Here is an 18368-nt window from a genome sequence, read left to right on the forward strand (position 1 = left end):
CCTATTTTGTTTATAATAGCCTTCCCTATATCCCCCTTTCCTCTATAAAAGAGTGTTTCTCTCTTTTGTTCTGTGGATTAGTCTATTTTTTTCTTTTTAAACTTTATTTAGTCATGAGAGACAGAGAGAGAGAGAGAGAGAGAGAGAGAGGCAGTGACACAGGCAGAGGGAGAAGCAGGCTCCCTGTGGGGAGCCCAATGTTGAACTAGATCCTGGGACTCCAGGATCACACCCTGAGCTGAAGGCAGATGCTCAACCGCTAAGCCACCTGGGTGACCCGGATTTGCCTATAGTTTTGCCATAGTTTGCTTGTCCTGGATTGCAGTTCTCTGCTATTCCTGAATAAACCCGTTTTTGCTGGTAAAAGAACTGGCAGACTTACTGACTGATTGAGAGCGTGCACTTATAGGCAGGAGGGAGCATGGCAGAGGGAGAGAGAGAATCTTAAGTAGGCTTCATTCTTCAGTGCAGAGTCTGATGTGGGGCTCAATCTCACAAATCTGAGATCATGACCAAAATCAAGAGTCTGTGCTTAACTGATTGAGCCACCCAGGTGCCCCTGGCAGTTTTATTTTTAAGGTTAATAAAAACAAATACTCTTTTGGAAAACCATCAAATGAAAAAGTAAGTGGAAATACAATGCTAAATTGTTCTAAAAACAATGAAATCGGGCAGCCCGGGTGGCTCAGCGGTTTAGCGCCACCTTCGGCCCAGGCCTGATCCTGGAGACCCGGGATTGAGTCCCACATCGGGCTCCCTGCATGGAGCCTGCTTCTCCTTCTGCCTGTGTCTCTGCCTCTCTCTCTCTGTCTCTATGAATAAATAAATAAAATCTTTAAAAAATAAAAATAAAAAAATAAAAACAATGAAATCAAGGAACTTTCATTCAGAGTTTATGTGATATATAGCCAGAACTATATTCAGAGACCAAACTACTTTAATTATGTTTGTTAAGAAACAACAACATCACTTCCTTGTGTCCTCTCTACAGTCTAAGTGTTCATCTGAAGAAAGAACAAAAATAAAGGAACTTAAGAAAAGTCAGGGTAACAAAATTATGAAAATAAAGAGAAATGGATAAGCAGAAAGCCCATTAATAAATGGAAGCATAATAAAACAGACAAAATCAAGCTGATTAAGTAAAAACAAATTTAAAAAAATCCTTTAATAAATACCCAAGCCTCCATACCCCACAAAATGATCAACAATTAGAGAGTTATATGTGAAGAAAAACAGTTCTGGGAGAGCTCTGGAATCCTCTTAAGATATTTTAGCAACATAAAAAACCCTGCGAACTACAAAAGAGAAGAAAGACAACTTCATTTCATCTGTATCACCTCATCTACCAAGGCAACACTGCCCAGAGCCAAAAGGAAACTTCCCAGCTAGAAAGAAAGAGTTCCCCCTTCACCAAGATAAGACAAGTAGAGTAGAGTGTAGCTTAACTAGCCTTTGGGGGCACTGTAAGAAGGTCCCATTTCAGTTTTGCTTTATACTGGCAAGCTGAGATGTACAGAGATCACTAGGAACAAGGAAGAAAAGTAGGATCTCTCAAGGGCAGCTGCGCAGCAGGAGTGACTGTGGTTCATAGTGATGTACTCTACAAACTCAGCAGCTTTTGCCACTGAAAAAGGAACCAACAGACAGTACAACTATTCCAGACTTCCTGCAGATTTCACCAGGTATTCTGCCCAACAGGTATTAGCTTTTCCTGATTCCAAATGCCTGAGTCCCTTGATCTCTGTCTCTGCCAGAGCCTGGCAGCAAGGTCTGTGGGTCATCCCCCACTGTTAATTGGTATACTCAGGAATAGCTGTGCATTTAAATGCTACCACCCTGATGCTCATTACCAGTCTCTATTGCAGTGTGCACATTGAGGATGGGTGTAGATAATGCCACATAGGAAATCATGCTAACAGCCAGGAACCCTGCTGCTGGGGTACAAATCTGGATCTGAATCAGGCCGTATCTCTGGCACTGGCCTGCATGATCATGTTCACCTACAGCTACCTCCCCAAGCTATTTACCTATATGCCCCTAGTCCAAACCCTGACACCACCCTCCATTGCAGTAGATCCTCACAGAGGGAGACTGTATAGCCACAGGAGTATTTTGACAGCCAAGCTCCCAAAAGCTACCAATGAGGCTGTAGTTGGCTCCAGCCCTTGGTGCCTATCTGGCCACCACCACTATGTCTGTTGGCTACTACATAGGCAGCCGTGTGCACATCACCAGATCCAGCCACCACCACTGTCTATCCTAGTCCCTATCTGCCAAACTTGGAAGCACTGCTGAAGAGCCCAACAGCCCTTATAGCCACTGTGAAATACCCACAATGCTTCAAAGAAGTGCACAGTTGTTGGATCCTAAAACCCTGAGCCAAAGAGAAAATATGCTCCCAGGACCCAGTGTTGCTACATGCCCGAGTCTGGTGCCCTGTTCCATTAGACATGGAATCCCAGTATGTTCTGTTGTTCCTCCACCCACAGATAAGTCAGTTCAGAAGGTCTACGGAGATCACCAAGAATCAGGAACAATGTCTCCCCCAAAGAAATACAGTAAACTTTCAGTAACTGGCCAAAATAATTGAGAGCTAAGATTTTTCCAAAGCAATGTATGCATCATTATAGTCTTAGAAGGAAAAGGGAGGGAAAAAGGAGTGGAAAGCTTATTTAAAGAAAGAATGGCTCGACTTCCAGGAAGATGGCAGAGTGGGAGAATCCTAAGCTCATCTTATTCCATGCATACAACTAGATAATACCCATATCAGTGTAAATTACCCAGAAAACAACCCAAAGACTGGAAGAACAGACTGTCCATAGGTAAATGTAGAGAAGAGGCCACATCAAAGAGGGCAGGAAGGGTGGGGATTCAGTCAGAGGCACAAAACTCTGTGGAAGGGAGGGATACTGTGGGCACAGAGAAGGGAGAGAGGCACTCACTCACTCCAGGCACAGGGAACCTGCATTGGGAAGATGAATCCCTGTTAACACTTTCACTTGAAAACCAGAGGGGCCTAATTATGCAAGTTTTTAGGTCAGTGGGATTAACATCTGGAACTTTAAAAAAATCAGGGGGCTTGGCTGTGGGAAGGCTAGAGGTCAATAGGAAACTGAGTCCCTACCCTTAAAGAGACAGCACAACAAACAGCCCTGCGCAGAGAAAAAGGACAGAAGCAGCAGCTAGAAAAATGCCTAGCGGATAGAGGAAAGATATATTTACTAATCTCCAAGTACATGGTGGAGGGGCAGGAATCTTTATGAGACTTTTCCAGAAACAAAGTTGGTGGCAAGTGCCATTTACCCCTCCTGAGGCCCCTAACCTAGACACGTGGACACTAGTGGGAATCAGTACAGTGCTAATACTTTCCATTAGCTTTTTGTAGAACTGTCCCCTTCCACTCGGCAGGTTAGAGAAGTGCAGACCTAGCTGGCACTGTGCCCCACCACCTTTCTCCTAAGGACTGATCTCTTCCAGCCCTGTGGTAGTTTTCTAAAGTGACTCCATGTCCCTTCCCACAACAGACCTACACAAATCTTGCTAACATCATACCCCTGCCCCTTTATTCTCTTGAACACTGAGGCCCCTCCAATATGCCCTTGGCCAGAACCAATCTGAAATGATGCCATAAGCCTGGCAGTGTGCAAGCAGCCTAAGAGGGACGAGCACCACTCATGAGGTGACTTCTGTCCTGGAGTGAGGGGAAGATAATCAGACACACCAGTCCTACTGCAGGCCCAGCAGTGTACTGGGGGCAGACACTGGGTCTGACTACAGGCCCTATTCATCAATGAAAGCTTCTCAGGTGATAAAACAGAGAAAGTACTCTACATTTTGCTGCTACTGCATCTCTGGCAAACACCTGGTCTGACTCATATCAAGCCCAAGGAGACCCCAGACTGGTCCATTATTAACACATGAACAAAACCCTCCCCCAAAAGGCAAAGGGAGTCATTGTAGACGACTGGTCTGAAGGCAAACATTGCTTAGCCACATTGATAGGATGCACACAAAACACATAAGAGACAACCCTGAAATGCCAGGTGAAGAGGTGGACACTGCATAGCAGGGCACTACAGAACTTCTTTATAAGTCCACTAGTTTCAAGAGGAGATGTACCTGACTTTCCTAACACAGAGAAACAGACATGGAGGGGGGAAAAAACAAACACAGAGTTAGAGCAAATGAAGAGATGATTATGTCCCAAATGAAAGAACAGGACAAAATCACAGCAAGAGAGCCAAACAAAACGGATAACATACCTGACAGAAAACTTAAAGCCATCATAAAGATATCCATGGAACTTGAGAAAAGAGTGGAGGACCTCAGTGAGACCCTCAACAAAGAGACCGAAAACACAAAAAAGAACCAAACAAAAATGAAGAACTCAATAAATGAAACTAAAAATACACTAATTGGAGTAAATAGTAGACTAGAAGAAGCAGATGAAAGGATCACTGTCCTGAAGAACTGATAATGAAAAGCAATCAAGCTGAACAGGAAGGAGGGAGGGAGAGGGAGAGGGAGAGAGAGAGAGAGAGAAAGAAATGTAAATAGACTTAGGGAACTTGGCGACACCATCAGCATAACAACATTCACATTATAGGGACCTCAGAAGGAGAGGAGAGAGAAAGAGGCAGAAAATTTATTTAAAGAAATAATAGCTGATAACTTCCTGAATCTGGGAAAGCAAAGAGAAATCCAGATCCAAGAGATGTAGAGAGCCCCCAACAAAATCAACTCAAGAAGGTCCACACCAAGACACAGTAATTAAAATGGCAAAAAGTAGAATTTTGAAAGTTGCAAGAGAAAAGGACAGCTACATAAAAGGGGAATCCTATAAGGCTATCAGTGGATTTTACCACAGAAACTCTGCAGGCCAGAATGCAGTGGCACCATATATTCAAAGTGCTGAGAGAAAAAACTCTTCAATCAATACTCTCAGAAAGGCTACCTTTTAGAATAAAGAGCTTCCCAGATAAACAAGTTAAAAAGGAATTCATCACCATTGAACTATCCCTACAAGAAAGGTTAAGGGAGGAGGGGCATGTGCCTGGCTGGCTCAGTCAGCAGAGCATGGAATCTTGATTTTGGGATCATGAATTCAAGCCTCACATTAGATGTGGGGACTACTTAAAAAAAAATGTTAAGGGGACTTTTTGAGTGGAAACAAAGACCACAGGGACACCTGGGTGCCTCAGTGGTTGAGTATCTGCCCTTGGCTCAGGTCCTGATCCTGAGATCTGGGATTGAGTCCCATATCGAGCTCCTTGCAGGGAGCCTACATCTCCTTCTGCCTGTTTCTCGCTCATGAATAAATAAAATCTTTTTTTAAGATTTTACTTATTCATGTGAGACACAGAGAGAGAGAGAGAGAGAGAGAGAGGCAGAGACACAGGCAGAAGGAGAGGCAGGCTCCATGCAGGGAGCTCGACGTGGGACTCGATCCTGGGTCTCCAGGATCACACCCCAGGCTGACGGCGGCACTAAACTGGTAAGCCACCAGGGCTGCCCTGAATAAATAAATAAAATCTTAAAAAAAAACAAACAGGAAAAAGGAAAAGAAAGACCATAAGTAGGAGTAAGAAAAGCAGAATGCATAAAAGCAGTAAGATTAAGTATGTCTATATAAAGCAGGCAAGGAATTTACAAAATAAAAGTGTAAAGTGTGACAGCATATATCTTCAATGTGAGGGGGAGAGAAAAATTATGAATTACATCAGAGAAAGACAAATACCTACGATTTCACTCACAAGTAGATTTTAAGAAACAAAGCAAATGAACAAAGAATAAGAGACCAAGCAAAAAATAGACTCTATAGAGAACAAATTGATGGTTACCAGAGGGAAGATGGGTGAGGGGATGGGTGAAATAGGTGAAGGGGATTAAGTACACACTTACCATGAAGAGCATTGAGTAATGTACAGAATTACTGAATCACCATATTGTAAACCTGAAACTAATGTAACACTTTATGTAACTACATTGGGATTTTTATTTTTTTATTTTTATTATTTATTTTTATTTACTTTTTACACTGGGATTTTTAAAAAGTGAAGGGATATTATTAGTAATAAACATATGCAGAAATCATGAGTGAAAACTTTCCAAATGTAGTGAAAGATCTGTACATCCAAGTTGAAGCTAACAGGTCACCTAAAAATTTCAATCCAAAAAGATCTTCTCCAAGACACATTTTATTTTTTATTTTTTTTTCCAAGACACATTTTAAGAGAACAGTGTAAACTCAAAAATGAAGAGAGAATTTTAAAAACAGCAAGAGAAAAATAATTTCTCTCATACAAGGAATTCCATAAGGCTATCAGATCTCAGCAGAAACTTTGTAAGCCAGGAGAGAAAGAAATGATATATTCAAAGTGCTGAAAGAAAGAAATTAGAAAACAAGAATACTTTACACAACTAAACTCTCCTTCAGAAATGAAGGTGAGATAAATACTTTTCTTAATAATAATAATAAAAAGCTTAGGATATTTATCACCATTAAATTGCCTTACAAGAAATGCTGTTAGTTAAGCTGAAACGAAAGGTTGTTAATTATTAACGTGAAAATATATGAAAATATATAAGACAATGGTAAAGGTAAGCATACAGTTACATTTAGAATACTCTAATACCATAATATGGTGCTGTGTTAAACTTAACTCTAGTATAAGGGTTAGGAAGCAAATGTATTAAAAAACAGCTATCGTGAAAACAATTTGTTAATGGATACACAAAACATAAAAATGTAAATCAGGACATCAAAAACCATAAAAGGAGGGGTGAATAAAAGGATACTTCTTGTATGTGAGTGAAGTATAGACTACAGTATGTATAAAATCTTTTATATAAGCATCCTGGTAATCACAAAGCCAAAACTTAAAGTAGATTCACAAAAGATAAAGAGAAGGGAATCAAAGCATATTACGATGGAAAACCAACAATTCACAAAGGAAAGCAGCAAGAGAGGAAAAACAAAAGGAAAAAGTGAATAATAAAATAGCCAAAAAACAATTATATTTTGAATTCTCTAATCAAATGACACAGAATGCTTAGATGGATTAAAAAACAAACAACAATCAGATGCCTGGGTGGCTCAGCGGTTGAGTGTCTGCCTTTGGCTCAGGGCATGATCCAGGAGTCCCGGGATCGAGTCCCACATCGGGCTCCCTGCATGGAGCCTGCTTCTTCCTCTGCCTGTGTCTCTGCCTCTCTCTGTACATCTCTCATGAATAAATAAAATCATTAAATAAACAAACAACAAAACAAAAAGCAAGAACCAACCATATGCTGCCTATAAGGGATCTGCATCTGATTTAAGGACATACACAGGAGCAACATGAAGGGATAGAAAAAAATATACTCCATGAGAGTGAAAACCAAAGAAAGCAAGGATAACTGTAGTTATATCAGACAAAATAGCCTGTAAGCCAAAAAATGATAAGAAGAGACAAGAAAAAAGTCATTATATAATGAAAAAGTCATAATCAAGAAGATATAACAGTTGTAAATATGTATATACCCCAAACTGGAGCACCTAAATAAATCAAGCAAATACTAATAGATCTGAAGGGAAAAATCAACTCCAAGACAGTATAACAGAGTAGTACAATATAATACTTACAGCAATGGATAGATCATAGAGATAGAAAATCAGCAAGGAAACATTAAAGCATACTTTATAGACCAAATGGATCTAACATCATATACAGAACATTCTATACAACAGTAGCAGAACACATTCTTCTCAAACATGGAACATTTTATAAGACAGATCATATGATAGGTCATAAAACAAATCTTAGGAAATTTAAGAAGACTGAAGTCATGAAGTGTCTTCTCTGACCAAATAGTAAGAAACTAGAAATTGACAGCAGGAAAGCTAGAAAATTCACAAATGGGGAAATAAGCTCTTTAACAGCTAACAAGTCAAAGAAGAAAAGGGAAATTAAAAAAAAAAAAAAAACGCTGAAACAAAAATGGAAACTCAGTATATCAAAACCTACAGGATGCTGCAAAAGTAGTTCTAACAGGGAAGTTTATACAGTAAAGGCCTAGAGTAAGAAAAAAGAAATATCTCAACTTTACATTCAAGGAATTAGAAAAAGAAAGTAAGTCCAAAGTTAGAGAAAGAAAGGAAATAACAGATCACAGCAGAAATAGAGACCAGAAGAATACAAAAGATTAAGAAACCTAAGAGATAGTTCATTGAAAAGAATTAACCTTTGGCTAGACTAAAAAAGAGAGAAGACTCACATAAACCAGAAATGAAAGAGAAGACATTACAATTGACACTACAGAACTACAGATGATCATAAGAGACTATGAACAATTGTATACCAACCTAGAAAAAATGGATACATTTCTAGAAACTTATCACCTACCAATTTTAAGCTTTGCGCAGTGGCAGTATTGTATGTAGCCAATGAGGTTTATCCAAAGCGCGATTATTGCTAATTGAAAACCCACCAATTTCATCATGATTCAAAATCTAAACAGACCAATAAGTAAGGATATTAAACCAGTAATCAAAAACTTGCTGACACAAAGAGCCCAAGACCAGATTCAGTGGTGAATTCTACCAAACATTTAAAGAATAATTAACATCCATCCCCCTCAAAGGCTTCCAAAATATTGAAGAGAAGGGAACATTCCCAAACTCATTACAGGAGGCATGCATTACCCTGATACCAAGGTACAGTGCCAGAGCAGGACACTATAAGAAAATTACAGACCAATATCCCTGGATGAATATACATGCAAAAATTTTCAACAATGTATGTGCAAACTGAATTCAACAGTATGTGAAAAGATTCATATACCATGACCCAGTGGGACTTATCCCTAGGATACAAGGGCAAGGATGGTTCAATATCCAAATTAATTATGATACACCATATTAACAGAGTGAAAGACAAAAATCATATGATCATTTCAAAGGCAGGATTAAATACATCTTTTTGTGATAAAAACATTCAATTAGCTGAATATAAATGTATTTCAAAACAAAAGGCATATATGACAAATTCAGAGCCAACATCATACTAAATGGTGAAAGACTGAAAGCCTTTTCTCTCAGATCAAGACAAGGATACCCACTCTTATCACTCCTATTCAACACAGTATAAGAAGTCCTAGCCAGAGCAATCAAGCAAGAAGAAATACATTAATAAAAGGCATCTAAACTAGAACAGAAAAAGTAAAATTTTCTGTTTGCAGATGATAAGATCTTAAGACATAAAAAATCCCAAAGACTCTACCAAAAACTGTTAGGACTTACCAATGAATTCAGTAAAGCTGAATGATATAAAACCAACACTCTGAAATCAGTTGTTTGTATACATTAGCAATAAAACATCTTAAAAAGTCCCATTTACAATGGCTTCATAAATAATACTTGGTGATAAATTTAACTGAGGAGGTAAAAGATCTATACACTGAAAAGTACATTGATAAAAGAAACTGAAGACACAAATGGAAAGATAACACGTTTGTGGATCAGATGACGAAAATGTCTGTACTGCTCAAAACCATTTATAGATTCATTGGCTATCCTATCAAAATCCCAATGGCATTTTTCAAAGAAATAGAAAAAAAAATCCTTAATTTGTATGGAGCCACAAAAGACCCTGAATAGCCAAAGCAATCCTGAAAAGGAAGAATAAAGCTGGAAGTATCTCATTTACTGATTTCATACTAAAGTATAAAACTATAGTAATCAAAACATTCCATTTCTGGGTATATATCCAAATGATATGAAAATAGGATCTTAAAGGGATACCTGCATTCTGACAATCATTGCAGCATTATTCCTAATAGCCAAGATACAGAACAACCTAATTGTCCAAATATGAATTGATGAAGATGTTTCATACATATGCCTAAATATGCTTTTTGAAATTTCACATTATGACACTTTGCTTAAATGAAAGATCTACATTAGTACTTGTTTTTGTTAACCAAAATAAATCTGAAGGATTTTTGCTTTTACAAGAAAAGGCAAAAAGCGAAAATAGTATTCAGCATTTCTTTCACAGTAAGCCCTCATAGAGGCAACACGCAACCCAAGCAGCAAGAGTGGCACTGCCAAGCTCCCCTGAGAACTATACTTGGCATCTCATCATCAAGCTGCCTGCCATAGTTGTGAACTGTGCTTGTGAGCATCTGTGCTTTAACCTCGATTTATTTTGGGTATCCCTCTTAGCAAGACCTGTGTGTTCTAAGGTATCAGAAAAGCCTACAAGAGGTCACTGATTGGATCTTGGATTGTTTAAAAAAATTTTCATATAAATTAACGGTAACTGCTTTTTCACTTTATGCTATTTGGCTTGCAGAAGATTTCACAGGAATGCTTTATTTTTGGATAGTGAACAAAACCTGTGGAATATTATTTAGCCATGATAAAGAAGGTCACCTACCATGTGTGACAACATGGTTGGACCTTGAGGCCCTTATGCCAACTGAAGTAAGTTAGACAAAGAAGGCAAATATGGTTTCAATTATATGTGAAGTCTAAAACATTTAAAGTCACAGAAACAGAGTACTTGTGGTAATCAGAGTGGGGTTGGGGAAATGGGGAGATTGGTCAAAGGGTATAAACTTCCAATGAGATGATGAACAATTCTGGGCATCTAATGTATACTATGGTGACTATAGTTAACAGAACTGTATCATATACTTTAAAATTGTTAAGTGATTAGATCTTAAATTTTCTCACCATTAAAAAAATGGTAATTATGTGACATGATGGAGGTCTTAGCTAATACTATTGTAATCATTTTATAATACATAGTGTATCAAATCAATACAACTGTATACCTTAAACTTAAACAGTGTTATATATCAGTTATATCTCAATAAAGCTAGAAAAAGGGGGCAGCTGGTGACTCAGTGGTTTAGCGCCGCCTTCGGCCCAGGACCTGGTCCTGGAGATGCGGGATTGAGTCCCACATTGGGCTCCCTGCATGGAGCCTGCTTCTCCCTCTGCCTGTGTCTCTGCCTCTCTCTCTCTCTGTCTCTCATGAATAAATAAATAAAACCTTAAAAAAAAAAAAAAAGCCAGAAAAAAGTTCAGCGAACATCATTGCAAAAAAAAATTTTTAAAGGAGGCATTAATATCTGAGAAACTTTAATTACACAGAAAGTTCAATGTATTACCATATGTTTTAAAATTTAAGCCTTTAATGAAATACAAGATTTTAGGGAAAAATATAAATTACCCAAACTTACTAGCACTCAAGAATAAATAGCTGAAGCTACTACCCCTTCCACTACCCAAGAATAACAGCTGCACCATGTAAGTTATTGGGTGCTTAGGTGTTCTAGATAGCAACTGCATACATGGTGCTGTGTTCATGTGTCTTTTCTAATTTATTCCTCACAATAAATCAGAAATTGGAACTATTATCATGCCACTTTACAGATGAAGAAATTGAGGCTCAGGTAAGATTGGACAATTTGCCCACAGTCACATTGATAGTAGGCATGAATCTAAAAAGTTATCAAAAATTAACTTGCCCAGAATTCCAGGACCAGAAGATTGTACTAGTACTTTCTTTGAACTGTCTAATCCCTGCCCTCCAAAAAACCTTTTAATCCCAGAGAAACCATTAAGTGTTCTAGAACATTAAAGAATGGAAAATTCCTGGAAAAAGAAGTTACTGGAAAGCTCCTGTGTGTGTGTGTGTGTGTGGGGGGGGATGCATAAAAAGAAACGGAAAACTACCTAATTCATTTTATTTAGCATAAGTTGGATACCAAAATCTGCTAAAGATATCACACATTAACAAATAAAAACAAAACTATAGACCACCATTTCCTAATCTGTTTTCTACATTAAAGCTATCACTATTGGAATTTACCAAAATCTTTTTGATAATGATCCTTGAAAAATCTACAGATAAAGCATGCTTCCTCAACATAATAAAGATTATCTATCTCAAGCCAATAGTCAATCTAATCCTTCATATAAATTTTAGAGACATTTGCACTGAAATCAGAAGCAAAACATTAACGTCTACTTTTATCACTATACTACTGGGTATGAAGATCTAACTAGAATAAATAGAACCTGAAATAAACAGGAAGTAAAATCAGCAGAAAAAAAGATCACAAAATATTTGCAGACACATTTCTGCATGAAAAACCCAAGACTCAAAATAAAAAATCTTATAAATACAATGACTTAGCAATACAACTGGATTCAAACTTTTTCAGACTGTAATTGCTGGTTAAAGAAATAGTGGAAAACATGGACTGAATTCACAATTTAAAAGAAGAAAAATATGTAAAAATTCACATAATTAACTTTTACTAAGCACTTATGTCCCAGGCATTGTTTTTAATTTTGGGGTACAGAAGTGAACCAACCAGACTAAGCTGATTACATTTAAGAAATGCAAGTGTGAGATTGACAGAGAGGAGCTACAAAAGTTGTATCATACTTTGAATAAAGAGAGCTATATGACATTTTTTGGATGAAAATAGGAAATACTGAAAACGTCAATTTTTATCAAATTCAACAACTAAAGCAGAATTTCAATCATTTTGACTAAAATTATATTATAGTTGTTGAACACCTGCAAAGTGATTTAATTTACACCTGGGAAAAAAATGAAAGGAAAAACAAAACAGGAAGCTTTTTTGTCTTTTTGGAAAAAAAAATTTTGGAAAAAAAAAATGATATACCAACAGATAGCAGAACATTATTATATAAAGGTATAGAATTAATTAAATCTTTACAGTACTGTCACAAAAAACTGATAGGCTAATGGAACAGAATAGGTAGCCAGAAACAAACTGGCAAACTCAAGAAGTAAACACAAAAATTTAAAAACTGTGTTACTTAAAAAAGTGGAAAAGATGGTACATAAAACTGGGGCAGAACAGTACTGGCAAAACTGGTTAAACTAGGTAGCATAAAAAATTAGAATCTCATCTCATATGATGCATAAAAATAATTAGGGATGGATTAAACATTATGTGGAAAAGAGGACAGAGCACACAAACCAGAAGGAAATACAAGTATATATTTGACTTTTGGATGGAAATTATATAAATGAAATAACAGATCACAAAAGACAAAAAAGCTGGACTAGTTAAACCTGACAAAATTGTGTACATCAAAAAACCATTATAAGCATAGTTAAAAATCAAACTACAAATGTGGAAAATCCACTATAACTACAACTAATCAATGATTAGCATCTGTACTACAAAAGGAGCTTATAGAAATAAGGAAAGAGTAATAATTCAATGGAAAAATGTGCAAAAACCATTGACAGTTTACAAAAGAGTAAACGCAAAACTGATAAGATATAAGAAAAAAATTCATACCAGTAAATCAAAGAAAACAAAAATATCTTTTGCTAAATTAGAACATATTTAATTATATGCAACTATATATGCAACTAATGAATTACTAAGTTATACTTCTGAAACTAATAATATGCTATATGTTAATTAAATTGAACTTAAATATTTTATTTAAAAAATATTTAAAAGCTCAGGAATAATTAATGCTGAGAAGGTCCAATGGGACAGAAACTTTCAGAAGCTGCTAACGGAGTATAGATTGGTATGCTCTTTCTGGAACACAATTGGGCACTGTGTATTAAGATTTTCAACATCTTCATAACCATTAAACATGTATTTTGTTTCTAGAAATAGTAAGAAATCTGTACAGAGTGATACATCCATATAAATATAGTCAAAATATTATAAAACCAAGAAGTGCAGAAATAACCTAACTACCCAATAGAAAGGGAATGCTTGAGTAAAATCAAAGTACATCTAAGTGATTGAATATTATATAACAATTAAAAATAACATTTATAGAATTTTAACAAAGTACAAAAATAGTTGTATAATGCTAAATAGAAAAAAATATAAAAACTGGGGAAAACAAGACGCCTGGGTGGCTCAGCAGTTGAGCGCCTGCCTTCGGCCCAGGGCAGGATTCTGGAGTCCCAGGATCAAGTCTCACATCGGGCTCCCTGCATGGAACCTGCTTCTCGCTCTGCTTCTCTTGTGAATAAATAAAATCTTAAAAAAAAAAAAAAAAAAAAAAACTGGGGAAAATACTTCAAGATGTTACTATTATCTCTTGGTAACTTTCTTCCTTTCTTTCTTTTTTTTTTTTTAAGGATTTTATTTATTCATGAGAGACAGAGAGAGAGAGAGAGAGGCAGAGACATAGACAGAGGCTAAACCACTGAGCCACTCAGGGATCCCCCCTCTTGGTAACTTTCTTATGCTTTTCTTCAATTCCAAAAATTTTCTGGAACAAGAATATATTGGTTATTTTCAGGGGGAACCTCTTAAAAATTAGACTTATCTACTTAGGAAGTAAGACATAATCCATCACATGTGAAACTGGCTGACTAGGTAAAAATTTAACAAGAATGGTTTTACAGTGTATCACATGGAAAACAAAATACTTGAATTTTAAAAAATCTTAACTTTAAAGCATAGGAAATATTGGTATAGTAGGACCATCTTCCTATTGTAAGTTACTTAAAAAATCACTTAGGGGCTGAAGTAATGCAGCCTATTATTTCTGCAATTTCAGTATACACAGTATGCTTATCATGATGCCTGGCAGTATGCTGCATTAAATGTGTTTTTTCTAATATTACATTAACTATCAAATACAACCTAAAGCATCATTATAATAGTAACATTTTGATGGCAGTTTAAATCTACACTATAGTATGTTATCCTTGGAGAATTCTCAATAGAACATCATATAGATATTTCCTCACTTATGATAGGGTTATAGCCTGGTAAACCCATTGTATATTGAAAGTATCTTAAGTTGAAAATGTATTTAGTACACCTAATCTACTTAACATCATAGCTTAGCCTCGCCTTACCTTAAATAAGCTGAGAACATATACATTAAGCCTAAGTTGGGCAAAATCATCCAATACAAAGCCAATTTTATATAAAATATTGAGTATTTCATGTAATTTATTGAATACCACACTGACAGTGAAAAACAGAATAGTTTTAAGTATACTGGCTGTTTACCCTCATGATTGCTTGGCTGTGTGGGCGTATATGAGAGAGAGAGAGAGAGAGAGAACTGTATAGGAGTATATCACTAGGCAGGGGGAAAAGATCAAAATGTGAAGTGCAGTTTATACTGAATGCATGTCACTTTTGCATCATCTTAAAGTCAAAAAATCCTGTCAAACCATCACAGGTTGGGGACTGTCAGTATAAAGCTAGCCAAAACTTACATTACTCTATCTTTAAAGAAAGTACAGTTTTAACATGAAAAAATATAATCTTTTTTAAAGATTTATTTTTTCATTTGACAGAGATAGAAAGCACAAACAGGGGGAACTGTAGGCAGAGGGAAAAGGAGAAACAGGCTTCCCAAGGAGCAGGAAGCCTGATGCAGGGCTCCACTAGGGGCTCAATCCCAGGAACCTCCCCCCCCCGCCCCCCGCCGCCCCCAGACCATGACCACAGCCGAAGGCAGAGGCTCAACCTCTGAGCAGGGAGTCTGAAGTGGGGCTTGATTCCAGTACCCCGGGATCATGACCCTAGCCAAATGCAGATGGTTAGCTGACAGCCATTCAGGTGCCCCCCAAAATATGATTTCATTAAAGTACAGTTTTAATAATAAGTAATTTCACTATAAAAGTATCCATAGAGTAGTTATCTTACATTACCCATTCAAAGCATTAATGTTTTTGGAGAAAAACTGCTGGCTCATGTACCCCCCCCCCCCCCCCGAAGATGTATTTAAGCATTTAAGAAACACTAATTTGTGGACCTGCGACTGACATCTTCCTTTTATTGTATAAATGCTCCCAAGACAATTACCAATTTAAATATGTAAGTTAATAATATAAACCAGGTAACATCTCTTACCATGGTCTTATTTAATTGATAAAATTGTTCTGTTTCTTGAATACAGGCTTTAAAACCTTGGTGAAGTGTCGTAAGCTATTTTTAACACAGTAACAAAATAAAAGCTTTTTCCCCTTGTCTTTAGACATACCCTAAGAGCCTTTATTGAGTATGTGGACATTTGTCTAGTAGAACAATGATGGTGAATGTGAGAATGCACATGTGTACATGGTATGAGTTAGTGCGTGAATGTGTGGTCAAAATAAATTGGGTAGGTGGAAAAAAAATAAATAAATTGGGTAGGTGGAAAAAAATAACTAAATTGGGTAGGTGGGTAGGAATTAAAAAAATCATTAGAGGTTGGAGTAATATATATTGTTGAATCACTATATGTTAACTATACCAGAATTTAAATAAATAACTAATAAATAAATAACGTGAGCATCTCTCCTACAAAGTTAGCTTACTTTTTAAAATAAGCACTAGTTTACACCTCAAAATATTTAAAAATATACGTAATTAGAAGAGATAAAACCACTCTAGAAATCAATGAGCCACATTTCTGAAATTAGTTGAAATTTATCCTTGAAATTAGTTATTGTAATGTATGAAGTACTGAGACAGAAAATACAATTTGTATTAACAGTGGGATTAAGTTTCAGGTACTTACTGAGACTCAACTTGTTGTTTAATTTCTTGCCATTCTCCATATGGGTTTGATTTTTTGTGAGCTTTGGGTTTTTCTTCATTTGGACCTGATGAATTTTGCTCTTGGATATTTTTTTCTTTCTGTGTTTCTGGTTCAGTTTCTTTATTTTTACTTTTTTCCTGAAATGTCAATGTCAAGAAATAACATACTTTAAGTAAAACTACAGGGACACCATTTCTTTAATGTAATCTTATTGATTCATAAATAATAATACATTAAGTCACTTATTTTTAATTTGCACAAAACACAAAAAATACACATAAAAGAATTTTAATGCTCTATTTGGTTTTTTACTCTAAAATGTTAAGATACCATGGTCAAGGCTGGTTTTTAAAATAATTTATAGGATTCTATTAATGTTCCACAATTAAAGATATATACACTGGCCTTTTTTATACTCTCTTGCTTTCTCTCCTTACTTACATACCCAATAGTGATCTTCCCTTATGTGGTGTCTTTTCTGAATTTAATGCCATATCCTTAGGTCCCACTACACTCGTTATCTACTTAAAGAACTCCCTCAATTTATCAGTCTTAACTGAAATCTCTTCACATTCAGATGACTGCCAAAGCCTTAATGAAATATAACTGCTAAGTATGTGAAATGAGAAAAAGACACACTCTTGATGTAGAAGCAGGTCCCATGGGATCTTGCTGGGCTAGTATTTTTACAGGATCCCTTCATCTGGGAAAATAAAGCTCTATGATCCCGTTTAGCAAATGGATTCTACCCAGAGAATTCAGTCTCTTTCCCAAATGCATAACTGTGGGTAGCAGTCCAAGGACACTGTTTTGTCTATAATTCTTTGAATGGATAGTAACTCATTCCCCCATGCTGTTCCATCATAGACCTATGAGGCAACATCGACTCTCTCTTAGCATTCTTGACTATTTCCAGGCTAAGACTTTTTTTTTTTTTATTATTTATTTATGATAGTCATACAGAGAGAGAGAGAGAGGCAGAGACACAGGCAGAGGGAGAAGCAGGCTCCATGCACCGGGAGCCCAACGTGGGATTCGATCCCGGGTCTCCAGGATTGCGCCCTGGGCCAAAGGCAGGCGCCAAACCGCTGCGCCACCCAGGGATCCCTTTTTTTTTTTTTTTTTTTTTTTTAAGATTTTATTTATTCGTGAAAGACACACAGAGAGAGGCAGAGACACAGGCAGAGGGAGAAGCAGGCTCCGTGCAAGGAGCCTGACATGGGACTCGATCCTGGACTGGGATCATGCCCTGAGCCGAAGGCTCACGCTCAACCGCTGAGCCACCCAGGTGTCCCTCCAGACTGTGACTTTTATTGAGATCCTAATTTATGCTTTGATTCTAATGCAATATAATAAATGCCTCCTCCTCTGAGGTTCATACTACCTTCTATACAGTTCTGTTCCATGCTTCCTTACATGATCCAATGACCTTTGGCCACTACTCCATATTCACTGATGACTTTTTTTTAAATTTTTATTTATTTATGATAGTCACAGAGAGAGACAGAGGCAGAGACATAGGCAGAGGGAGAAGCAGGCTCCATGCACCGGGAGCCTGACGTGGGACTCGATCCTGGGTCTCCAGGATCGCGCCCTGGGCCAAAGGCAGGAGCCAAACCGCTGCGCCACCCAGGGATCCCTCACTGATGACTTTAACCATATTCTTTCTTTTCAAATTAATCATCCTGGACCTTAAAAATTCTCTAGTCTGTTCTGTGAGTTTCACAATCAATGACTTTGGCCTTCAACTATACTCCAGCCACCTTAATGTTATTAAGATTATTTTTCTTTGTATATAACACCTGATACATAGGTA

General features: G+C 37.0%; 1 protein-coding gene and 1 pseudogene across 2 annotated transcripts in view; one reads left to right on the forward strand and one right to left on the reverse strand.

Annotated features, from left to right (window-relative positions):
- Positions 1–18368, reverse strand: part of WBP4 (WW domain binding protein 4) — a 60232-nt gene that overhangs the window by 20274 nt on the left and 21590 nt on the right. For both annotated transcript variants that reach the window (XM_026009620.2, XM_026009619.2), the window contains exon 9: positions 16532–16689. In XM_026009620.2, coding sequence (XP_025865405.2) covers positions 16532–16689 — 158 coding nt within the window. The remainder of the gene's footprint in view (positions 1–16531; positions 16690–18368) is intronic.
- On the forward strand, positions 8393–8468 carry LOC140599475 (U4 spliceosomal RNA; annotated as a pseudogene).

Source organism: Vulpes vulpes, chromosome 6 (genome assembly GCF_048418805.1).
Source record: "Vulpes vulpes isolate BD-2025 chromosome 6, VulVul3, whole genome shotgun sequence".
Taxonomy (NCBI): domain Eukaryota; kingdom Metazoa; phylum Chordata; class Mammalia; order Carnivora; family Canidae; genus Vulpes; species Vulpes vulpes.